This window comes from Chiloscyllium plagiosum, unplaced genomic scaffold (assembly GCF_037043375.1).
Source record: "Chiloscyllium plagiosum isolate Xiang-an unplaced genomic scaffold, Cpla_swu_hap1 HiC_scaffold_10, whole genome shotgun sequence".
NCBI lineage: Eukaryota > Metazoa > Chordata > Chondrichthyes > Orectolobiformes > Hemiscylliidae > Chiloscyllium > Chiloscyllium plagiosum.
The window spans coordinates 79,658,391-79,685,040 of NW_028270148.1; the positions used below are offsets into that span (position 1 = coordinate 79,658,391).

The 26,650-nt window shown below is 42.0% G+C and overlaps 1 protein-coding gene across 13 annotated transcripts in view; it reads right to left on the minus strand.

The window, feature by feature from the left end:
* The window catches only part of dop1a (DOP1 leucine zipper like protein A), a 355,628-nt gene that overhangs the window by 293,770 nt on the left and 35,208 nt on the right, over nucleotides 1–26,650 (minus strand). For all 13 annotated transcript variants that reach the window (XR_015758480.1, XM_087991490.1, XM_087991491.1 and 10 more), the window contains 2 exons: nucleotides 19,850–20,031; nucleotides 12,406–12,576 (listed from right to left, as the gene is read on the minus strand). Coding sequence is in view for 12 of the 13 variants with exons in the window: in XM_087991490.1 (XP_087847616.1) it covers nucleotides 12,406–12,576; nucleotides 19,850–20,031 (353 nt within the window). In the remaining variant the exon portion in view is untranslated. The remainder of the gene's footprint in view (nucleotides 1–12,405; nucleotides 12,577–19,849; nucleotides 20,032–26,650) is intronic.

Here is a 26,650-nt window from a genome sequence, read left to right on the forward strand (position 1 = left end):
GGAACATTTCAGAGAACACCTCTGGAACACCCAGACCAACCAACCCAATCACCCCGTGGCTCAACACTTCAACTCCCCCTCCCACTCCACCAAGGATATGCAGGTCCTTGGACTCCTCCATCGCCAGACCATAGCAACACGACGGTTGGAGGAAGAGCGCCTCATCTTCCGCCTAGGAACCCTCCAACCACAAGGGATGAACTCAGATTTCTCCAGTTTCCTCATTTCCCCTCCCCCCACCTTGTCTCAATCAAATCCCTCGAACTCAGCACCGCCTTCCTAACCTGCAATCTTCTTCCTGACCTCTCCGCCCCCACCCCACTCCGGCCTATCACCCTCACCTTGACCTCCTTCCACCTATCACATTTCCAACGCCCCTCCCCCAAGTCCCTCCTCCCTACCTTTTATCTTAGTCTGCTGGACATACTTTCCTCATTCCTGAAGAAGGGCTTATGCCCGAAACGTCGATTCTCCTGTTCCTTGGATGCTGCCTGACCTGCTGCGCTTTTCCAGCAACACATTTCAGCTCTGATCTCCAGCATCTGCAGTCCTCACTTTCTCCTCTTATGGGATCCAAGGCAAGTTATGAAACTGGATGTAAAACTGGCTTAAAAATTTGATAGGTTGGACTGTGGTGGTGGTCAGAAGTCACATGATACTATAATCTGGTGTTGAGAGATTTCTGGTTTACAAAAAGGACACTAAGGGTGACAGTGGTGGGTTATTTTTTGCGATTGGAAACCTCTGATCAGCAGTGTGCCACATGGATCAGTGCTGGGATCCTTGCTGTTTGTGATGTACATTAACATAGTTGATGAGAATGCAGAAGACATCATTAGGTAAAAACAATGACTGCAGATGCTGGAAGTATTCCTGATGAAGGGCTTTTGCCCGAAACATCGATTTTACTGTCCCTCGGATGCTGCCTGAACTGCTGTGTTTTTCCAGCAACACTCTAATCTAGACTCAGAAGACATAATTAGTAAGCTTGCAGATTATGTAAAAATTGGCAGTGTTACTGATAGTGAGGAAGATAGTCTAAGGCTACGGTCTGATAATGATCAATTGGTAAACTGGGCAGAGTAATGACAGATGGAATTTAATCCAGATAAATGTGAGGTGATGCATTTTGGGAGTTCTCATATGAGAAGGATATGCCAAGTGAATGGTAGATACCTAGGGAATATGGAGGAAGAAAGGAATTTGGTTGAAGGTGTCAACACAGGTAGATAGAGTGGTGAAGGTGGTTATGGATGCCTGCCTTCATTAGCCAGGGCATAGAGTATAAGAGCAGGAAGTCTTGTTGCAACTTTATAGAGCATTGGTTAGGCCATAAATGGAATAATGTGTGCAGATATGGACCCCATTATTGGAAGGATATGACTGCTCTGGGAAGAATGCAGAGGAGATTCACCAGGATATTGCCAGAAAAAGAAAGTCTCTTATGAGAAGAGACTGGATAGGTTGGGTTTGTTTGTCTTGGAGCGGAAGTGGCTGAAGGGGATCTGATTGAGGAATACAAAATAAGAGGCACAGAAAAGATAGGTCATGAGAATCTTTTTCCCATGACAGAGGTGTCTAAAACCAGAGGACATAGGTTTAAGGTGAGTAGTTTCCAGGAGATCTGAGCAATTTCTTTTACGAGAGGGTGGGAGAAATATGGAACTCGCTGCCTGACAGGTTAGTGAAGGCTGGTACTCTTGCAATATTTAAGAAGCATCTGGTTGAGCATTTAAACGCCAAGTTCAGAGTGTGTTGCTGTGCTGGAGTGCTCTGGACCGAAACGTCGATTTTCCTATTCCTCGGTTGCTGCCTGACCTGCTGTGCCTTTCCAGCAACACATTCTCAACTCTGATTTCCAGCATCTGCAGACCTCACTGTCTCCTATTTAAAAGACAAGGCATAGTCGGCTATGGACTAAGTATAGATAAATGGGAATGGTATAGTTTGGTGTTTGTTGGTGGGCTGAAGGGCCTGTTTCTATGCTGTATTTGTTTTAATTATAGTATCATACAGTCATAGTGTCAGAGAGATGTACAGCATGGAACCAGACCCTTCGGTCCAACACGTCCATGCCGACCAGATATCCCAACCCAATCTAGTCCCACCTGCCAGCACCCGGCCCATATCCATCCAAACCCTTCCTATTCATATACCCATCCAAATGCCTCTTAAATGTTGCAATTGTACCAGCCTCCACCACATCCTCTGGCAATTCATTCCATACATGTACCACCCTCTGTGTGAAAATGTTGCCCCTTAGGTCTCTCTTATATCTTTCCCCTCTCACCCTAAACCCATGTCCTCTAGTTTTGGACTCCCCGATCCCAGGGAAAAGACTTTGTCTATTTATCTTATCCATAACCCTCATAATTTTGTAATCCTCTATAAGGTCACCCCTCAGCCTCCGACGCTCCAGCGAAAACAGCATCAGCCTGTTCAGCCTCTTCCTGTAGCTCAAATCCTCCAACCCTGGCAACATCCTTGTAAGTCTTTTCAGAACCCTTTCAAGTTTCACAACATCTTTCCGATAGGACGGAGACCAGAATTGCATGCAATATTCCAACAGTGGCCTAACCAACGTCCTGTCAGCTGCAACATGACCTCACACCTCCTGTACTCAATACTCTGACCAATAAAGGAAAGCATACCAAATGCCTTCTTCACTATCCTATCTACCTGCGACTCCACTTTCAAGGAGCTATGAACCTGCATTCCAAGGTCTCTCTGTTCAGCAACATTCCCTAGGACCTTACCACTAAGTGTATAAGTCCTGCTAAGATTTGCTTTCCCAAAATGCAGCACCTCGCATTTATCTGAATTAAACTCCATCTGCCACTTCTCAGCCCATTGGCCCATCTGGTCCAGATCCTGTTGAGGACTTCCTTTTTTAAATTTCTGCCTGACTCTCTCTAATCTCCCTTCAGAGTCTCAACCTTTTCCCTTCCAATGTCATTGGTTCCAATGTGGACAATGAACTCCTGCTGGCCCCTCTCCCCCGTGAGAACATTCTGCACCCTCTCCGAGACATCCTTGATCCTGGAACCAGGGAAACAACACACCATTCTGCTTTTTCTCTGCTGGCCACAGAAACGTCTGTCTGTACCTCTGACTACAGAGGCCCCTAACACAACTGATCTCTTGGAAGTCGACGTACCCCTCATTGCATTAATCTGAGGAAACCCTCTTCATTGTCCAATTTTGGTGTCATCTGCAAACTTACTAAATGTACCTCTTATGCTCGCATCCAAATCAATGATGTAAATGACAAAAAGTAGAGAGCCCAGCACCGATCCTTGTGGCACTCCACTGGTCACAGGCCTCCAGTCTGAAAAACAACCCTCCACCACCACCCCCTGTCTTCTACCTCTGAGCCAGTTCTGTATCCAAATGGCTAGTTCTCCCTGAATTCCATGAGATCGAACCTTGCTCATCACCTTGTTGAATGCCTTACTGAAGTCCATATAGATCACATCTACTGCTCTGCCCTCAATCTTATTTGTTACTTCTTCAAACAACTCAATCAAGTTTGTGAGACATGATTTCCCACGCACAAAGCCATGTTGAGTATCCCGAATCAGTCCTTGCCTTTCCAAATACATGTACATACTGTCCCTCAGAATTCCCTCCAACAACTTGCCCACCACCGAGGTCAGGCTCACCAGTCTATAGTTCTCTGGCTTGGCTTTACAGCCCTACTTTAAACAGTGGCACCACGTTTGCCAACCTCCAGTCTTCTGGCACCTCACTTGTGACTATCGATGATACAAATATCTCAGCAAGATGCCCAGCAATCACTTCTCTAGCTTCCCAGAGTTCTCGGGTACACCTGATCAGGTCCTGAGGATTTATCCACCTTTAACCGTTTCAAGACATGCAGCACTTCCTCCTCTGTAATCTGGACATTTTGCAATATGTCACCATCTATTTCCCTACAGTCTATATCTTCCATATCCTTTTCCACAGTAAATACTGATGCAAAATATTCATTTATTGTCTTCCCCCATTTTCTGTGGCTCCACACAAAGCCCGTCTTGCTGATCTTTTCTCTCCCTAGTTACCCTTTTGTCCTTAATATATTTGTTAAAAATCCTTTGGATTCTCCTTAATTCTATTTGCCAAAGCTATCTCATGTCTCCATTTTTCCCTCCTGATTTCACTTTTAAGTATACTCCTACTTTCTTTGGACTCTTCTAAGGATTCACTCGATCTATCCTGTCTATACCTGACATATGCTTCCTTCTTTTTCTTAACCAAACCCTCAATTTCTTTAGTCATCCAGCATTCCCTATACCTACCAGCGTTCCCTTTCAGCCTGACAGGAATATACTTTCTCTGGATTCTTGTTATCTCATTCCTGAAGGCTTCACATTTTCCAGCCGTCCCTTTACCTGCGAACGTCTGCCTCCAATCAGCTTTCGAAAGTTCTTGCCTAATACCGTCAAAATTGGCCTTTATCCAATTTAGAACTTCAACTTTTAGATCTGGTCTATCCTTTTCCATCACTATTTTAAAACGAATAGAATTATGGTCGCTGGCCCCAAAGTGTTCCCCCACTGACACATCAATCTCCTGCCCTGCCTTATTTCCCAAGAGTAGGTCAAGTTTTGCACCTTCTCTAGTAGGTACATCCACATACTGAATCAGAAAATTGTCTTGTGCACACTTAATAAATTCCTCTCCATCTAAACTTTTAACACTATGGCAGTCCCTGTCGATGTTCGGAAAGTTAAAATCCCCTACCATAACTAACCTATTATTCTTACAGATAGCTGAGATCTCCTTACAAATTTGTTTCTCAATTTCCCTCGGACTATTGGGGGGGTCTATAATACAATCCCAATAAAGTGATCATCCTTTTCTTATTTCTCAGTTCCACCCAAATAACTTCCCTGGATGTATTTCCGGGAATATCCTCCCTCAGCACAATTATAATGTTATCCCTTATCAAAAATGCCACTCCCCCTCCTCTCTTGCCTCCCTTTCTATCCTTCCTGTAGCATTTGTATCTTGGAACATTAAGCTGCCAGTCCAGCCCATCCCTGAGCCATGTTTCCGTAATTTCTATGATATCCCAGTCCCATGTTCCTAACCATGCCCTCGGTTCATCTGCCTTCCCTGTTAGGCCCCTTGCTTTGAAATAAATGCAGTTTAATTTATTAGTCCTACCTTGTCCCTGCCTGCCCTGACTGTTTGACTCACTTCTCTTTTCAGCTGTACCCATCTCAGATTGATCTCTTTCCTCACTATCTCCCTGTGTCCCACCTCCCCCAACTTACTAGTTTAAATCATCCCAAGCAGTTCTAGCAAATTTCCCTGCCGGTATATTAGTCCCCTTCCAATTTAGGTGCAATCCGTCCTTCTTGTACAGGTCACTTCTACCCCAAAAGAGATTCCAATGATCCAAAAATGTGAATCCTTCTCCCATACACCAGCTCCTCAGCTATGCATTCATCTGTTCTATCCTCCTATTCCTGCCCTCAATAGCTCATAGCACTGGGAGTAATCCAGATACTACTACCCTTCAGGACTTCCTTTTTAAATTTCTGCCTGACTCTCTCTAATCTCCCTTCAGAGTCTCAACCTTTTCCCTTCCAATGTCATTGGTTCCAATGTGGACAATGAACTCCTGCTGGCCCCTCTCTCCCGTGAGAACATTCTGCACCCTCTCTGAGACATCCTTGATCCTGGCACCAGGGAAACAACACACCACACTGCTTTTTCTCTGCTGGCCACTGAAACGTCTGTCTGTACCTCTGACTACAGAATCCCCTAACACAACTGATCTCTTGGAAGCCGACGTACCCCTCGTTGCATTAGAGTCAGTCTCAATATCAGAAACTTGGCTGTTCGTGCTACGTTCCCCTGAGAATCCATCACCCCCTAAATTTTCCAAAACAGCATACCTGTTTGAGATGGTTATATCCACAAATGATACCTGCACTAGCTGCCTACCTCTCTTACCCTTCCTGGAGTTAACGCATCTATGGTGACCGTATCTGAGACATTTCCCCCTTCCTATAACTATCATCCATCACATACTGTTGCTTTTGCAAATTCCTCATCACTTCTATCTGTCTCTCCAATCAATCCACTCGATCTGATAAGATTCGCATCCAACAGCATTTATGGCAGACATAATCCGCAGTAACCCTTAAACTCTCTTTAAACTCCCACATCTGACAAGTACATATCACTGCAAAGGCCATTTTTGCTCCTTCACAATCTACTGACCCAGAAAATAACACCATCTTATTCCTCTACAAACAATGCCCCAGGTTAAATTAGTAGCTATGGCTTATATTTTAAGTTTAATCAAGAGACTCATCTCCAAAAACATATAATCAAGAAAGAATCCACTGTACTCAATACTGCAGCCTCTCTCTTGGACAGACTTAAAACAACAATTAACTTATCTGATTCTGTGCTGTGAACTTCACCCAACAGTTCCTCCAAGATTAGTTGTGAATTTCACTGTTTGTTAATTTTCCCAGATGCACTCCGATGTCCAGCGATGCAGGAATTCAAACACCAAGGCGGTAACTGTGCAGGTTCTCTCTCTCTCCTGCACTGTCCTCACCATGTGCTTCCTTTGTCTGCTCTTCTCCCTTTTAAAACTGCTGTTGTTTTGACTTTTTTTTCCCAAAGTTCCAAAACAATGCAACAGCATATAAAACAGTAATTGCTGCTCCTGAATTTCAAGGAAATCACCTCCAACACCTAAAATACCTCCACAAAAAGGAGCAGCTCTTACCGCTAGAAATTTTTCCCATCCTCCATCTTGGATTACCCTGTTTCTTCGCTGAATCCCCAGGACCAGAAGTAAATTCACCTTCTCAAAAGCAACTCGGGACAGGCAATAAATGCTGGCCAGCCAGCGGTACTCACATTCCACGAATATAAAAGAAAATTGGCTATAGGCAGACAGTTGTGGGCGGCACGGTGGCACAGTGGTTAGCACTGCTGCCTCACAGCGCCAGAGACCCGGGTTCAATACCCGCCTCAGGCGACTGACTGTGTGGAGTTTGCACGTTCTCCCCGTGTCTGCGTGGGTTTCCTCCGGGTGCTCCGGTTTCCTCCCGCAGTCCAAAGATGTGCAGGTCAGGTGAATTGGCCATGCTAAATTGCCCGTAGTGTTAGGTAAGGGGTAAATGTAGGGGTATGGGTGGGTTGCGCTTCGGCGGGGCGGTGTGGACTTGTTGGGCCGAAGGGCCTGTTTCCACATTGTAAGTAATCTAATCTAATCTAAAAAAAAGTTGTGATAGTGGTAGAAGTCATGATGAATTAATCTCTTAGATGAAAATGATTACAAACACCTCAACATGGTCTTCTGCACCAATATTGTAGGCTCCACCTATAAAGGAGAAGGATAAGGATGGTCCTGAAGCCTTCTCTATTGTCCTCCATTCTTCACAATTGAATGTGGCAGAACTGACCGGACATATTAACAATGAACCACCTAGTGAGGTCAAGAAGGTGCTGCTTCCCACTGTTTGGTATTTGTATGCACCTTGCAGTTTCACCATTTTCAGGTCTACTTGGTTCTGATCCTGTGATGCTCTTGCAAATCCTTCACTGAATTTGAGTCAGTCAGCTTGTTTAATACTAATTAGAGGCAGCACAGTGGCTCCATGGTTCGCACTGCTGCCTCACAGTGTTAAGGACCCGGGTTCAATGCCACCAGTGGGTGACTTTCTGTGTAGAGTTTGCATATTCTCCTCTGTGCCTATATGGGTTTCCTCTGGATGCTCCAGTTTCTTTACTCCAAGAATGGAGTAAGATGGATTTGCATTGCTAAATTGTCCCATAATCTTCAGGAATGTATAGATTAGATGCGTTAGCCACGGTAAATGTAGGGTTATAGGGATAGGGTCGTGGGGTCATTCTGGGTGTGAGGATCTGAAATCCGAGTACAGGCTGAAGTAACTAGTTGTAGTCAGAAACAATCATTTAATACATGCTCTTACTAACATAGGCAGCAATAAAATGGCTTTTTAATGCAAATAACAAAATAAAATGGCTTCTAGGCTGCAAATTGACAATTCTGCTTAAAGCTGCTAAAAGCTACATTCCTGAATTAATGATAACACGCTCCAACAAAGATTAGCAGAAAATTCTTTCTTTACAGCATAGAAATAACTAGGCTAGATAAGACATTACTAGCCATCCTAACTGACCTTGTAAGTGCAAGTGGAGAAAGTAGTTTTGGGAGATAAAGGTGCTTGGATGTGGAAGTTCCCAGGAAATATCATCGGACTAAGTACAATACACTGCTGAGCCTGTATAAGGCTCTGGAATACTGTGAACACGTTTGGGCCCTGTATCTAAGGAAGGATGGCCTTGGAGGGAGTCCAGCAGAGGTTAACTATGATCAAATGGCAGAGAAGACTCGATGGGCCAAATGGCCTTAATCTGCTCTTACATTCACATGCAGTTACGTGGTATACTGGCCATACTATGTGCTAGAATTATATCCTGTGTTATCTGTTAGACAAACCAAAGGCTGGATTGAATTAATGCTTCCTTCAGAATCAAACTATCATCGAGAAAGCAAATTTTATTTATTTTATTTTTATTTTTACTTACAGTGTGGAAGCAGGCTCTTCGGCCCAACAAGTCCACACCGACTCTCCGAAGACCAACCCACCCAGACCCATTCCCCTACATTTACCCCTTCACCTAACACTACGGACAATATAGCATAGCCAATTCAATTCTACAAAAAAAAACTATAATTCATAGATTCTTGTCAATAAACAGTAACAATAGTTTTGCACACATTCCACAAGGAACCTACCTTTGAAGAAGTGACTGAAGATTGAAATGAAATCAAAATAATATTGAAGGTGAGAACGGAATACAATAGCTTGTTCAAAAGAAACATTCTTGCTATATTATATGTCAAGTATGCTCTAGTGACCAAGCTACAAAAGCTTTCTACGAAAGCCTGCTGCACTCTGCAAACTAACCTTGATTCATCCTAACAACGGGTGGACAGTACATGAATAAAGGATACAAATCCACAAAGTTGTGTGAGATATAGGATCCTTCCGTGGAGCCTTCCAAAAATGCCTTGTGAAATGCATCCATGATTGCTGAGATCAAGGCTAAGTAGATTTCTCCCATATATTCTCTCCATGGCTACTGCAAACCCAGTCTGACAATTATGTCCTTAAGGATCTGGCCAGCTCCATCAGCAGTGATGCAATTAAACTATTTACTGTGACATAGAACAGATTAGAATGGCTTTTCCACATCACTTCAGTTAAGAATCAACCAAATTACTCCTGAAACCATACCAGAAAATCATTGCAAGTTTCTTCCTTTTATGTGAAATAGGGTTTTTAAAACCATGCAATAGATTCATGATCATAATTACTAACACTAGTTTCTTGTATCAGACTTTAGTTCAAATTCAACTAAATTTGAATTCACTTACTTAATTCCCTGGATTATTTGCCCAGGCATCTCAATTATAATTCTGGTGAACATGTAAGTACCTAAACTAATGACAGTTTCTATCACTAAGGATGTTTTCATAACTATGAGTGATTACTGCATTTTCTAGAATACTAGCCCACTAACATGCAACTGCATAATTAGTGGGAAAAGATAAAACAGCAAATGATGGTGACAGAGAAACATGACTGATACTGAAACTTCTACATTAACACCACTTCCTGCCATCACAGGAAATGTAACACTGCACAATTTTAATACAATGCAAATGAATTTCAGTTTATTCTCCATACAGGGAATTCTTCTATAACACATGCACGCTCTTGGGCAACCCCATATGATATAAAAATTGCATTTTAGAAACAATGCTTAATCTGTTGGCAATGTAATCACATTACAATCAACACACATTTTAAAAGTTTGCACTGTAGAAATAGTGTCCTCAATTCATCAATCGTGTTATTGCAAATTCAAATTGACAAAACGAGCGTTATAGCTGAATGACCTATGAGTTCATTCATTCAAAAAAGTTACATTAAAAGGAATGATTAAAAAAAAATGAAGATTACTCAGTTACATATGAATGAACATAGTAATTGGTACAATGAACAGAATTCTCCCTAAAAATAAATCAGTGAATCCTTAGAAGAGCATAAAGAAAGTAGGAGTATACTTAAGAGGGAAATCAGAGGGCAAAACAGGGACATGAGATAGCTTTGGCAAATAGAATTAAGGAGAATCCAAAGGGTTTTTACAAATATATTAAGGACAAAAGGATAACTAGGGAGAGAATAGGGCCCCTCAAAGATCAGCAAGGCGGCCTTTGTGTGGAGCCACAGAAAATGGGGGAGACAATAAATGAATATTTTGCATCAGTATTTACTGTGGAAATGGATATGGAAGATATAGACTGTAGGGAAATAGATGGTGACATATTGCAAAATGTACAGATTACAGAGGAGGAAGTGCTGCATGTCTTGAAACGGTTAAAGGTGGATAAATCCCCAGGACCTGATCAGGTGTACCCGAGAACTCTGTGGGAAGCTACAGAAGCGATTGCTGGGCCTCTTGCAGAGATATTTGTATCATCGATAGTCACAGGTGAGGTGCCAGAAGACTGGCTAACGTGGTGCCACTGTTTAAGGGCGGTAAAGACAAGCCAGAGAACTATAGAGCGGTGGGCAAGTTGTTGGAAGGAATCCTGAGGGACAGGATGTACATGTATTTGGAAAGGGACTGATTCGGGATAGTCAACATGGCTTTGTGCGTGGGAAATCATGTCTCACAAACTTGATTGAGTTTTTTGAAGTAACAAAGAAGATTGATGAGGACAGAGCAGTAGATGTGATCTATATGGACTTCAGTAAGGCATTCGACAAGGTTCCCCATGGGAGACTGATTAGCAAGGTTAGATCTCATGGAATACATGGAGAACTAGCCATTTGGATACAGAGCTGGCTCAAAGGTAGAAGACAGAGGGTGGTGGTGGAGGGTTGTTTTTCAGACTGGAGGCCTGTGACCAGTGGAGTGCCACAAGGATCGGTGCTGGGCCCTCTACTTTTTGTCATTTACATCAATGATTTGGATGCGAGCATAAGAGGTACATTTAGTAAGTTTGCAGATGACACCAAAATTGGAGGTGTCGTGGACGGAAAGAGGGTTACCTCAGATTACAACAGGATCTGGACCAGATGGGCCAATGGGCTGATGGAGTTTAATTCAGATAAATGTGAGGTGCTGCATTTTGGGAAAGCAAATCCTAGCAGGACTTATACACTTAATGGTAAGGTCCTCGGGAGTGTTGCTGAACAAAGAAACCTTGGAGTGCAGGTTCATAGCTCCTTGAAAGCGGAGTCGCAGGTAGATAGGATAGTGAATAAGGTGTTTGGTATGCTTTCCTTTATTGGTCAGAGTATTGGTCAGGAGCTGGGAGGTCATGTTGCGGCTGTACAGGACATTGGTTAGGTCACTGTTGGAATATTGCGTGCAATTCTGATCTCCTTCCTATCGGAAAGATGTTGTGAAACTTGAAAGTGTTCTGAAAAGATTTACAAGGATGTTGCCAGGTTTGGAGGATTTGAGCTACAGGGAAAGGCTGAACAGGCTGGGGCTGTTTTCACTGGAGCGTCGGAGGCTGAGGGGTGATCTTATAGAGGTTTACAAAATTATGAGGGGCATGGATAGGATAAATAGACAAAGTCTTTTGCCTGGGGTCGGGTAGTCCAGAACTGGAGGGCATAGGTTTAGGGTGAGCGGGGAAAGATATAAAAGAGACCTAAGGGGCAACTTTTTCACGCAGAGAATGGGAAGTGTATGGAATGAATTGCCAGAGGATGTGGTGGAGGCTGGTACAATTGCAACATTTCAGAGGCATTTGGATGGGTATATGAATAGGAAGGGTTTGGAGGGATATGGGCCGGGAGCTGGCAGGTGGGACTAGATTGGGTTAGGATATCTGGTCGGCATGGACGGTTTGGACCGACCATGCTGTACATCTCTTTGACTGTTTTCAAAAGGATGCATGACTAACTCAAAGATGAGTTTTAAAATGCAGCTGTCAGTAAATCTGATAGAAGATGAAGCTATTCGGCATAACTTAGAACCATGAAAGATCATACTTGCGTTGTTTATTGTTATTTTGTATTTATTTCATTTTTAACCAATGAGATGTTTAAATTCACTTTATAATTACTATGGAACTTATCTGCTATATATTAAGTCTAAAAACAAATCTCACAAGTGCTAAAATATTTATATAATTTGTCACCAAGTAATCACTTTACACAATCTATTACAAATAGTGGATTAGTGCTTGACTATATATTCAGCATTTATTTTCATTAAAAAGGCTCCTCAGCTAAACATATGTAATGCAGACATGAAACAAACAGTAACATTCACCCCCAAGGACATTTTCATCATATTTATATTCAATTATCTACTCACCTGTCGTAGTACTCAGAGCCTTCTTCCAGACCAGGCAACACCCCAGTCAACAGTCCTTGCAGTCCTGGTTTCAGAGTCTTACCCAGAGGCAAGAAATAGACTTCATATAAGCTCAACAGCACAGGTTTGACAGACATAGCCGCATTGACAAGAAGAGGGAAAAGGCCAGAGCTGAGGAAAGAATAATTTCCAAACATCCAAAATCAGTTTTCCAATCCCTCTCTGAAAGGCAGCAATTTCTTTATAAATATAGTTTTAAAACCACTTTCAGCCTTTCTGTACTTCAGTTAAACAGCTATTTATCATTAATGAGCATAGGAACTGAAGACCACCAAGTAACTTCAATGTAGGTAGTGTTACAACCAAATCAGCATGTTAAATCAAGATCCACACGTTTGTTTCTATTGGAAGGAATCCACAACTGGAAAATTGATCTAATTCTGCCAATTCTCAATGCAACGGATGTTGTCAAGACAATAGCCCTAACAAGAAAATAGACCTCTTCTTTTATCGCAACTGTTTTAACAGTGTGGCTTCACAGGCTGTGAAGTGTTAACCAGACTGCACAGGATTGAAGTGGTAATTAGTGCAGACTGCATAGTGATAGCAGGAGCCCCTGCCTAATGAAGTAGTTGGATTTCTATTTCTTTTCCTATTTCCAAAGCAACATTATTGCTCCAATTTCATAACCACTCCACAAAAGTGTACATAATGCATGGTATGCTTCCAGGCAATGGCCAATCTTCTGTAACACATTGCATTGAGTGGTAGTTTACATGATTTTAGTACAAGTCCGCTGATGGTGGTATCAAATGTCCTTGACTGAAAAATTTTGTCTTTTACAATCTTTTATCTCCATATACTCTACAGGGCAAGATAGCCATGATAGCTAGACTTGATCATAATTTCCCAGCATAGAACTTCACTAATAACCACCATTAACGTGACCAACCATAGTTTCTGCTCTACTTAAATATTTTAATTAACCTGTTCAGATGCTATGGCAATTCCAAGACAGGTAGAACTTGAATGTAAACCTTCTGACCCAGGCAATGGTGCACTACCACTGTCACAAGAGATTTTACAATTTTAGAACATAGAACAATACAGCACAGAACAGGCCCTTCAGCCCTCAATGTTGCACCAACCTGTGAACTATTCTCAGCTTGTCCACCTACAATATCCCAAAATCACCCATGTGCTAATAACTAATTAGCCAATAACAGCCTCTTAAAAGGGTTTCTATGCCTGTATAAAATATTGGGGCAGCACGGTGGCTCACAGCACCAGGGACCTGGGTTTAATTCCAACCTCAGGCGACTGTGTGTGGAGTTTACACATTCTCCTTGTGTCTGTGTGGATTTCCTCCAGGTACTCCGGTTTCCTCCACAATCCAAAGATGTGCAGATTAGGTGAATTGTCCATGCTAAATTGCTTATCGTCTTCAGGGATGTGTAGGTTAGGCGCATCAGTCAGGGGTAAATGTAGGGGAATGAGTTTGGGTGGGATAGTCTTCAGAGTGTTGGTGTGGACATGTTAGGCCAAAGGGCCTGTTTCCACACTGTAAGCAATCTATGATCTAAACCTTTGCTGAAAGAAGAAAGAATGCAATTGCAGAAGCACTAACAAATGTTTCCAACCTGTACGGACCAAGAGGCAGATGCAATTGAAGCTTTCAAAAACCAACTGGATGAAGAAAATAATTGCAAGGCTATGGAAATAAGCCAGTGACTTATTCCTGCAGAGAGGACACAAGAAACCGAATGGCATCCTTCCGTACTAAAACTATTCTACGAATAAGTTGCCCCGTGCTGTGTGTAACCTGATCTATATGGACTTCAGTCAGGTGTTTGACAAGGGTCCCCATGGGAGACTGGTTAGCAAGGTTAGATCTCATGGAATACAGGGAGTGAGGATCTAAAATCTGGATTTAGGCTGTTGTCAGGAGCAACCATTTAATACATGACTTTACTAACAACAAAATGGCGTCTTAATGTAAGTAACAAAGTAACTTCTAGGTGCAAATTGACAACTCTGTTTAAAATGGCTTTTTACCCTGCTAAAAGCTGCATTCCAGAACTAACAGAACCAAAGGTTAACAGGCAATGCTTCCGTCACAGTATGGAATTAACGAAGCTAGATAGGACATTACTAACCATCCTAACTGACCTTGTAGATGCAGGTGCAGAGAGATAAAATGTGCAAAACAAAATTGGTTCCCAGGAAATATCATTGGGCTAACCTGCTACTCAATGTCATTTTATTTTATATAAATGTCGTTTAATTACATTTTATTGGATTTGCTCTGTAATTAAGGTTGTACTATTTCTTATAAAAATTGTTCTTGTTTTAAGCCATTCACACACAGTTTCTGTTTAACTTCTGTGTCGCTGGACAACCTGAGCCCGGCCGTGATAATGAAGTGTGAAATCTTGCAGAACCAGACCGAATTGCTAGTGTTTATTTGACCAATCGCAGAACCGAGGGACCCCTCCCGTGGGTCAAGATCTTCAGGAGAACTAGTTATTTGGATACAGAACTGGCTCAAAAGGTGGTGGTGGACAGTTGCTTTTCAGACTGGAGGCCTGTAACCAGTGGAGTGCCACAAGGGTCCACTACTTTTCATCCTTTATATAAATGATCTGCAGTACTCACTTTCGCCCTGTTCAGTTATGGAGTACATTCAAGACTGAGATTGCTGGATTTTTGCACATAAAAGAAATGTAACAGTTTGAGGATGAGGTAGTAACAGGGAGCTGAAGTAAAAGGTTAGGCATGATCATAATGAATAGTGCAGTAGACTAAAGGGCCATACGGTCAATTCCAGCTTTTATTTTTATGTTACTAGGTTGCAGCTGTTTTCTTGATCTCCTAATGTCATTGACACAGACATGTGCAAATACATGTACACTAATGTGCTTACATACACTCCTATAAACATGCACACAGGCAGATGGCACAGAGACACAATTGCTCACCAAGAAATGCACAATTTCATGCACGCACAGTCACACACTGTTGTTTGATGACAGTCAAAAGTAGGAGTGCTGGATGAATTGCTCTCATTCTCAAATGATTGAACTTCGAATATAACTTCACAGTACAGCAGAGATGCCATTTGGTCTGTTATACCTATGACACCTCTTTGAACAAGATATCCAGTCAGTCTAAATCTTTTGCCCTTCCATCATGCAGTAATAATTCAGATCATCATGACTTATCATGGCTCAGGACAACTAGAATTTGAAGCCTTCCAAAAAATAAAAATAAACATCGAACCTTTAATCAGTGAGAAACAAAATAAATTAATATAAGGAATTTCAACTGTTTGTAGAAAGGGTTTGTTCTTCTCCCAATATTAGACCTAAAGCTAGTTGAATGACAGCCCATCTTCTACCAGGCTGTCTGCTGGACTGATATTTAAGAAACTGTTTGATTGTATAAGACAGAGTGATGGTGGAGGGGTGCTTTACAGACTAAAGGCCTGTGACCAGTGGTGTACCACAAGGATTGATTAGATTAGATTACTTAGTGTGGAAACAAGTCCTTCGGCCCAATAAGTCCACACCGACCCGCCAAAGTGCATCCCACCCATACCCTTACATCTACCCCTTCATCTAACACTATGGGCAATTTAGCATGGCCAATTCACCTGACCTGCACATCTTTGGACTGTGGGAGGAAACCGGAGCACCCGGAGAAAATCCACGCAGACACGGGAGAATGTGCAAACTCCACACAGTCAGTCACCTCTGGCGCTGTGAGGCAGCAGTGCTAACCACTGTGCTACCATGCCGCCCACAAATGGTACTGGGTCCACTGCTTTTTGCCATTTATATCAATGATTTGGATATGAACATAGGAAGTATAATTAGTAAGTTTGCAGATGACACCAAAATTGGGGGTGTAGTGGACAGTGAAGGTGGTTACCTCAGAGTACAATGGGACTTTGATCAGATGGGTCAATGAGCCAAGGATTGGCAGATGGAGTTTAATTTAGATAAATGCGAGGTGGTGAATTTTGGAAAGGACGTATACACTTAATGGTAAGGTCCTGGGAAGTGTTGCTGAACAAAGAGGCCTTGATCATGGGTGCTTTAAAGTGTTTTTGCCCACTCAGCTTGTCCAAATTACACATTACCCTCTTTTCATTCTCCTCACAGCATACCCTTTCACCCAGCTTTCTCTCATTTGCAAATGTTGAGACATTACATTTTATTTTCCACATCAAATATACTGTAAATAGATGAAGTTTTAGTACCCGTCCCTGTAGTAACCTACGAAACACTGCCTGCTATTCAGAAAAAGGCCCATTTACTTCTAATCTTTCTTTCCTGCTGCTAACTAACTTTCTACCCATGTCAATGCACTACCCAATTCCATGCAGTTTAGGTTTTCACATTAATCTCTTGTGGGACATTTTGAATTTCAGAAGGATTTTCACAACAAACAATATCCACTGGCTCTCTTTGATCAATTCTACTCATCACATCCATGAAGAATTCCAGTAGATTCATCAAGCACAATTTCCCTTTTGCAAATCCATGCTGTCTGTGTCTGATTCTACCGTTTTCTAAGTGCTTTGCTTATAAAATCTTACTGGCCTACAAGTTCTGTTTTCTCTTTATCATTCTTCTTAATAAATGGTGAGCTTATTCCACCTATCCACCAATATGTTAAGAACTGCTCCAGAGTCCAAAGAAGTTTCGAAAGTGACAACCAATGCATTCACTATTTCTAAAGCCACTTCCTTAACTACTCTGGGATATAGATTACCTGATCTTGGGGATTTATCAGCCTTCATTCCCATCAATTTCACCTTAATCATTTCTCTACTAATACAGATATTCTTCAGTTCCTCCATCTCATTAAACCCCGTGATCCCTGTCATTTCTATGCATTATTCATGACCTCATTGGTGATGGCAGAAGCAAAGTAGATAGTCAGCCATTTCTTTATTACCGATCATAAATTTCCCTGTTTCTGACTTTAATCGATCTTCAGTAGCTTTCACCAATCTTTATAAACTTCCACAGTCTGTTTTGTTTTGTGCTGTAAAAGTTTAGCCTCATACTCTATTTTCCTTTTCTTAATCAATCCCATGGTTCCTCTTTTGTTGACTTTAATTTGCTCCCAAACCTCAAGTGTTTCGCTTTTTCATGCCAATTTCTCACTTCTACTCACACAAATTCTACATTGCCTGAGCTAGTATCTTTCCTCAATATTATATTTATATCCTCTTTATGAGGATATAATCCTCCGCCTTTTCATTTGTTTGTCCTTTCTAAATACTGAATACCCCTACATTTTCAACTCCCATTCCCTGGACAGCCTGCAGCCAAGTCATCATATTCCCAACTACATTTACAGCTACATGATTAATCAATCTACTTTATTTCAAATCCTCTGTGCACCCAGGCACAAAGTCTTCAGATTGGTCTTTTTAAATATTCATCATCCGATTCTTACAATTTTCTTCTAAACTGTGGCCTTGTTAATTTTCCCCAACCACAGGAGAAATATCCCCCCACCCCCGGCATCACTCCTAGACCTGGCCAGTTTATATTAGCCCCACTTCTCCCAGAAGCAGCCCAATGCCACAGGAATCTGCAACCCTCCCCTAACGATCTCTTTCGTCATTTATTCATTCATCGTATCTTGCAATTTCCACTCTGCCAAAGCAAGTGGCACTGGTAGCAATCCTAAAATCATGACCTTTGAGGTCCTACTTTTCAGCTTGTTTTCTGAATCCCTGTATCTTGCTTTTAGGACCTTATCCTTTTTTAACTCATGTCATTGGTACCAATGCGCATCATGACCACTGACTATTCATCCTTGCCCTCCAGGATGTCCTATAGCAAATCTGAAGCGTCCTTGACCCTGGTATCAGGGAGGCAGCAAATCATCCTAGATTTTCATTTGCAGCCACAGAAATGATTTGAATAACATATGACAATTGCATTTCCACACTTTTTGTTCCACCCTTTCGCAGCAAGCTAACTGGTGCTACAAATTTGGCTGTTGCTTTTTCCCCCCAAGAGGCCATTCCTCTCAACAGTATCTCAACCTGCATGTCTGCTTTTCGGGGAAATAGCCACAGGGGATTCTCGCTCTGCCTGTCTTGTCCTCTTACTCATGTTAATGCACTACCCAATTCCAAGGGTCATCATTCCCTTTCAGCCTGTGGAGTCTTAGCCTCAGGTCAAATCATATCTGATCTCATCAAAATCAGTGCCTCCACCCCATTAATAACTTTGATTATAGGCCAATTCCTTGTCCTTTTCCATAACAATCTTAAATCTAATGGAGTAACAATCGCTGTTGCAATATTACACAAGTTTTACATTCAAATGAATTGCTTTACATGTTTATTACTGCTGAGAAAAGAGACATGCTGCTAAAGCTTTCCTTCTTGCGCTCATCAGGAAAAACACCGAATGCCAAATTTCAAATGATCTTCACAATGTTTGCATTACAAGTGAAAAGGATGCTGATTAAGTTGGAAAGTCGACACAATTTGACTGAGGCCATCAGTGCATTAAAAAGGTTCTCTACCTCACAAATCATCTGCAATATTCTGTATGAATTTCATTGCCAGTGTGATGTCAGTTATAGCAACTAGCTAATTGAATCAAACAAAATGTATCTTAAATTGTTCTTAATAAGCAAAGTACGGCTCCCAAATAATTTTAAATAGGGCAAGACTTGAACAAACTCACCCGGAAGTAAGTCACTGCTAGTAACAGTAGCTGAGCTATGTTCCAAACTTGACAGATTATCAGAAGCTTTCCACTAACTGAATGATGCCATCAGACCAAAAAAAAATTTTTCCATCTTACAATAATTTATACTGTATGAATTTCATTATGTACTGGAACAATACACATCTTCAGTTACATTTAATAGTCACAGTATAAAACATTGTTAACCAGTCGCTAAATGTCTTCAATATGATTCGTCAATTTTGCAACACTTTCTGAACAAGCTTAAGCATGGTATTAAGTACACTAACAACCAATAAAAATTAATAATCAAGTTTAACCATGGCTCACTTACATTTACTGGAACTGACATACTTACAGATGCAGAGTACCACTCTCTGCAAACAGGTTTAAACCTTGTGTATATTTTTAATTATCCAAGAATTTGGGACGCCTCTAAGTTCTATTGATTTCTCAGTGATAACATATTCGTCAATCAAAACTGATTTGCCAACTGATGAAAATCCTTTTACTGAGTTGCATAAATTGTGATTATTGGAAACCTAGTATTCTTTCGTTTATCCCAATAAGTGAAAATTGAGACGTTTCATCAATATATCGCTTTTTTCAGTAATATTCATTTGGGTTATTTGTGATCCACAGGCCATAACTGCTCATAGATCTCCACCTTTCAAGAATGCAATTCTTATTGTTTTTCTGAAAATAACTAATATATAGCCCACCTGTATAAGAAAAGATCCTTGGCCAGTCTTTTAGAGCCAATGATTTTAAAGATGATCTCATAGGTTTCTAGTGCTTTTCGATGGACACCACTGGGCAGTGCTGGGTGAAGACACTGGGCCAACCGCTTGCCAATAGTTAGCTTCTTTGGGACCACCTGGTACTTTGCATTGTTCTGTAAAACCTGTCAAATATATTAACATTGATAACCAGTTACAGAATATTCTATATGGAGAGTACAAGACGGGCTAGAGGTCAAATGTGCAGAACTGAATTAACTATTGTTTCCTGTTACAAAACACTTTTCAAAATTTCCAATGACTCACAAGTCATGAGTTATGCATATCACCAAAGCAAAAATATGTACTTAGTCTGAACTAACATTAGCAATGACAATGCGAAAATGACAGGGAGAATCTGTTCTAAGATTAAAAATATCTGGACAAATCAACTTGCCACAAGAGAATTTAGAAGTGAACGTATACTCTGTACACCTTATTAGGCTTAAAAAGGCTTTTATTTTAAAAAAGGTGCAATATGATCTTTGTACACCAATCTTAAAGCAAGACCTAACATATCCAACTTAATGCTTCTTAGATCATAAGACATAGGAGTTGAGCAATCAGCCCATCAACTTTACTCCTACAGTCAGTGAGGTCATGGTGTGATCTGATAATCCTCAACTCTACCTTCCTGTCTTTTTGATACAACCCTGATTCCCTTAATGATTAAAAAATGTCTATCTCAGCCCTGAATATGCTTAATTATCCAGTCTTGACAGCACTCCATGATAATGAATTTCACATGTTAACTATCTTCTCAGATTAGAAATTCCGTCTCATCAGTGAATGTGCAAGAGAGAACTTAAAAGGGACATTGGGGCCGCTAAAGAGCAACCTGAAAGGACATTGGAAAGTAAAACAAAGGAAGATCCAATGCTTTACAGGTGCATTAAGGGCAAAAGGATAATAACTCAAAGAGGCCCATTAAAGACCACAGTGGTAACTTGCAAGTGGAACCAGAGGAACACTTTGGGTCAGCATCATTACTGAAAGGGATGACACAGAGTATAAAATTGGCAAGTCATGTTACAGCAAGTCATGTGCAGAACTGTAGTTAGACCTTGTTTGTAATATCATGTGCAGTTTTGGTCACCACACCAAAAGAATGATGTATCTCGGTACCTATGACAACAAAAACATCAAATCAAATGGTTAACCAGGATGTTGCCTGGTTTGGAGCATATATAGCTATAAGGAGAGATTCGACAAAGTTGGTTTCTTTTCATTTGAATGTCGAAGGATGAGGAACAACCTAGAGGTAGTTTACAAAATAGATGAAATGTATAGTCAAAGTATTCTCCCAAGATAGAAATATCAATTACTAGGAGACATGGGTTGAAGATAAAAGAGAGTAAGTTTAAAGGAGATGTGAGAGGCATTTATTCTTTAAGGCACAGTGGTTGATTAGTGCCTGGAATGGGCTGTCAGACGTGGTGGCAGAGTCAGATACAACAGCAACATTTAAGAGGCATACTGACAGATAGAGGAACATGCAAAGAATTGAGGTATACACACCACTTTTAAGCAAAAGGCTTTTAGCTTAGAAGTGCATCATGTGTCAGCTCAGTATTGGTGGGTCATTCTTGTGCTGCACTGTTGCTTATACTCTGTGATACAATTGAATAAATTATCACAGGTATAGAGGAGGTTCATTCCTGCCATCGACCAACTAGGTCGTACCTACCACCTAGTGGGCGGCACGGTGGCACAGTGGTTAGCACTGCTGCTTCACAGCGCCTGAGACCTGGGTTCAGTTCCCGCCTCAGGCGACTGACTGTGTGGAGTTTGCACGTTCTCCCCGTGTCTGCGTGGGTTTCCTCCGGGTACTCCGGTTTCCTCCCACAGTCCAAAGATGTGCAGGTCAGGTGAATTGGCCATGCTAAATTGTCCGTAGTGTTAGGTAAGGGGTAAATGTAGGGGCATGGGTGGGTTGCACTTCGGCGGGTCGGTGTGGACTTGTTGGGCCGAAGGGCCTGTTTCCACGCTGTAATCTAATCTAATCTAATCTAAAAACCTGTGTTCACCTATCACTATCTCACCATTCCACGCTCCACACCCCCCTTTCTGCAGCACCCCTCTAACCTCACCTCCATTCCGGAAGAAGGGTTATACCCAAACGTTGAATTCTCCACCTACTGATGCAGCTTGGCTTGCTGTGTTCTTCCAGTCTCCTGCTTGTCTGCTTTGGATTCCAACATCTGCAGTTTTTTTTTGTCTTTGAATGTCTGGCAAGCTTTAGAGTTGACAATCCTCAAGGCCCAGATGAAATGTATCACAGATCTTGAGTCAGGCATGCAGGTAATAGCATAGGTGCTTACAAAAATTTTCAATTCCTCCCTGGCCACAGAAGAGGTGCCAAATCAGTGGAGGACAGCCAATGTGATACTATTATTCAAGAATGAATCAAAGGATAAACTAGGAAACCTTAACATGTTCAGTCTAACCTTGATGGTAGGGAAACTTTTGGAAGCAATTCTAAGAGACAGAATCAATCTGCATTTGAAAGAGGCAGGGATTAATCAAGAACAGTCAGCATGCTTTTGTTAAAGGCAGGTCACACTTGAGCAACTTGATTGAATTTTCCGAAGAAGTGGCTAGTTGTGTACATGAGGATATAGTCTACTCGGATGTCAGAAGACTTTGAATAATGTTCCACATCAGAGTCTGATAGCGAAGATAAGAATCCATGGGATCCAAGGGAATTTGGCACACAGGATCAACAATTAGTTGGTAACAGGGAACAGAGGGTGATAGCCGAAAGGTGTTATTCTGACTGCAAGTCCAGGGACAGTGGCGTCCCACAATGGTCAGTGGTGGGGCCCTTGTTGTTGGCGCTTTATATAAATGATTTAGACTTGAATGTAGGAGGGTTGATCAGTAAGGTCGCAAACGTACAAAAATTGGCGAGTGGCAAATAGTGAAGTGGTTAGCCTGGAGATAGGAAGACATAGACAGGCTGGTCAGATGGGCTGATCAATGGCAAATGGAATTTAATCCAGATAAATGTGAGGTATTGCACTTGGGAAGGACAAACAAAGGCAAGGGAATACATGATGAACGATAGGACTCAAGAAACTTCGAGGATCAGAGGGACCTTGGTGTGCACATACTTGGTGCACACTGATCCCATAAAGTAAAGTTAGACAGGGAGATAAAATGGTCAAAAAGGCATATGGAATACTCACCTTTATTAGCCAAGGCATAGAGTTTAAGAGCAGGGAGGTTATGCACTTGTTATGCCACAGCTAAGGCATTATGTAATAGCGCTGGACAGAGTGCTGAGGAGATTTACCAGAATGTTGCCTGGGCTGGAAAGTTTCTATTATGAAGAGAGATTAAACAGATTAGGACTGTTTTACTTAGAACAGAGGTGATTAAGAGGGGACAGGATTGACATTTAAAATTATGAGGGACAAAGATAGGGTAGACAGGAAGAAACTTTTCCTTTAATGTACAGATCAAAGTCCAGGGGTGTAGATTTAAGGGGAAGAAGGTTTAGAACAGAAGTGACAAAAATCTTGTTCACACAAAGTGGTGTAAATCTGAATCTCACTGCCTGGAAGGGAAGGCAGAAACCTCATCATAACATTAAAGTATTTAGATGTGCACTTGCAATGCCAAGGCATAGAAGGCAATGCTAGAAAATGAGAGCAGAATAGTCATGTGGTTGTTTTGGATATGATGCGCCGAAAGAGCCTTTGTCTGTACTGTAGATCTCTAGAAAAAGGCCTAACAGGTAAGGCAGATGAACTTATGCCATGGTTAGGAATATGGAACTGGGATGTCATTGCTATTAAAGAAATGCAGCTCAGGGATGGGATGGACTGGCAGCTTAATGTTCCAGGCTATAGGTGCTATTGGATTGGTTGAAAGGGGGTCAAGAGAGAAGGCAGAGTGGCATTTTTGGTTAAGGATGACATTAAGGCTGTACTTAGGAAGATAATCTTGAGGGAGCATCTAATGAAGTTATGTGGAACTGAGAAGTAAAAAAAAAAATGATCACCTTATTGCGGTTATACTATAGACTCCACCCAATAAAAACTTAACTCAGAATCAGCAGCTTCCATTTTTGCAGCAGCAGTGGGAGCAGTGAAAGCGAGGGCTGTGGGGCTGCTGGGAAGGTACATTAGTAACTTATCTCGTGAATAGGCAGAGCGCACGCTGAACAGGAGTAGACACGGAACTGCTGAATAAGTAAGTGAGGTAATATATTTGGGTGATTGCTTTACTCAAAACACTACTTTAGAGTCTCCCACCCATCCTCCTCTTCTAACCAAAAAAAAGGTTCTGTGTGCTGATGAGGTAAGGTTACTAGTTTTTTCAGTAATCTCTTTGGGAATTCAGAACAGTGGGAATGGATGCTAGTCCAGTTGCATGCTCCTCCTGTAGGATTGGGAGGTAAGGGTCACAATAAGTGTCCCCACTGACTTCATCTGCAGGAAGTGTACCCAACTCTAGGTCCTCAGAAACCACGGTAGGGAGCTGGAGCTGGATAAACTTTGGATCATTAGCAAGGCAGAGGGGGTAATAGAGAAGAGTTACAAGGAGGTAGTCTCACCTCAGGTCCAGGAAAAAAGTAGATGGGTTACAGTCAGGGGACAGAAAGGGAATAGGCAGATAATGCAGGGATCCCTGTGGCTGTTCTCTTCAACAATAAGTATACTGTTTGCATTGAGGGGGCCTACCTACCAGGAGAAAGCCATACTGGCCAGGTCTCTGTGGCTCAGAAGGGAAGGGGGGGGGGGAGAATAGAAAGGCCCTAGTGGTAGGAGGGTCAATACTTACAGGAACGGACAGGAGGTTCTGTGGTCACAGAAGCTATGTTGCCTCCCAGGTGCTAGAGTCCGGGATATCTCAGAGTCTACAAGATCCTGAAGGAGGAGGGTGAGAAGCCAGAAGTCGGAGTGCACATTGACACCAATGACATAGCCAGGAAAAGGATCTAAAAAGTGATTTCAGAGAGTTGGGTTGGAAGCTAAAAAGTGGGATGAGCAGGTGGGGGCGGGGGTTCGCGTAGTGTGCTGCTGCCTAGTCTCCTGAACGGGGAGTAGACTTCACAGAAAACTCCAAGCCCCCCAGAGGAAATCACTAAACCGAACATTCAATTATCTGAATGAAAAATAGTGCCCGCCCATCTCATTCAGATAATCGAGGTTCCTCTGTAATTGGAAGAGGGGAAATTATACTGCTATTAAGACAGGAGCTGTGAATATAAATTGGGAACAATTGTTCTACAGGAAATGCACAATAGAAATATGGAGGCTGTTTAAGGAGCACTTGTTGCAAGTGTTGGATAAGTTTGTCACACTGAGACAGGCAAGATTTGGAGATGCTGGTGTTGGACTGGGGTGTACAAAGTTAAAAATCACAACACCAGGTTATAGTCCAACAGGTTTAATTGGAAGCACACTAGCTTTCGGAGCGACGCTCCTTCATCAGGTGATAATCACCTAATGACTATCACCTGATGAAGGAGCATCGCTCCGAAAGCTAGTGTGCTTCCAATTAAACCTGTTGGACTATAACCTGGTGTTGTGTGATTTTTAACTTTGAGACAGGCAAGGAATCGTAAGGTGAAGGAGCCTTGGATGATAAGAGGAGAGGAGCTTCTCGTCAAGAGGAAGAAGGAAGCAAGGATGTGGCATAGCTTTACAGGATTACAACGTAGCTAGGAAAGAACTCAAAAATGAACTGAGGGGGCACGAGAAAGCCTTGGCAGGAAGGATAGGGAAAACCCAAAGGCGTTCTACATTTAGGTGAGGAATAAGGGAATGATCAGAGAATGTGTGGGGCAGTTCAGGGATAGTGAAGGGAACTGGTACCTGAAGTCTGAAGTAGTAGGGGAGGCCCTAAATGAGTTTTTTGTTTCAGTATTCACTAGAGAGGGGAATCTTGTTGATAGTGAGAACACGGTGGAGCAGGTTAATAGGCTTGAACAAACTGATATTAAGAAAGAAGATGTGTCAGAAATTCTGGGAAACATCAAGATAGGCAAGTCCTCAGGGCCATACCAGATATATCCAAGGTTACTATGGAAAGTAAGGAATGAGATTGCTGAGCCTCTGGCAATGATCTTTGGATCCTCACTCTCGACGGGAGTAGCACCGGATGATTGCAGGGAGGCGAATGTTGTTCCTCTGTTCAAGAAAAGGAATAGGAAAATCCCTGGGAATTACAGACCAGTCAGTTTTACATCTGTGGTAAGCAGGGTACTGGAAAGGATTCTGAGAGATAGGATTTATGATTATTTGGAAAAATGGTTTGATTAAAGATGCCTCACAAACCTTATTGGGTTGAGGATGTGACGAGAGAAGTTGACGAATGTCAAGCAGTAGATGTGGTGTACTTGGATTTCAGTAGCGTATTTGATAAGGTTTCCCGTGGTAGGCTCATTCAGTAAGTTAGGAGGTATGGGTTATAGGGAAACTTGCTGTCTGGATACAGAATTGACTGGCCAAAAGACGACAGCAAATGGTAGTGGATGTAAGGTATTTTGCTTGAAGGTCGGTGACCAGTGGGGTCCCACAGGGATCTGTTCTTGGGCCTCTGCTCTTTGTAGCTTTTATAAAAGTGACTTGGATGAAGAAGTGGAAGGGTGGGTTAGTAAGTTTGCAATGACACACAGGTCAATGGTGTTGTAGACAGTGTCAAGGGCTGCTGCAGGCTACAAGACTGACAGTATGCAGAGCTGGGCTGAGAAATGACAGGTGTGACAAAGATGACTGATGAAAGCAGAGTGAT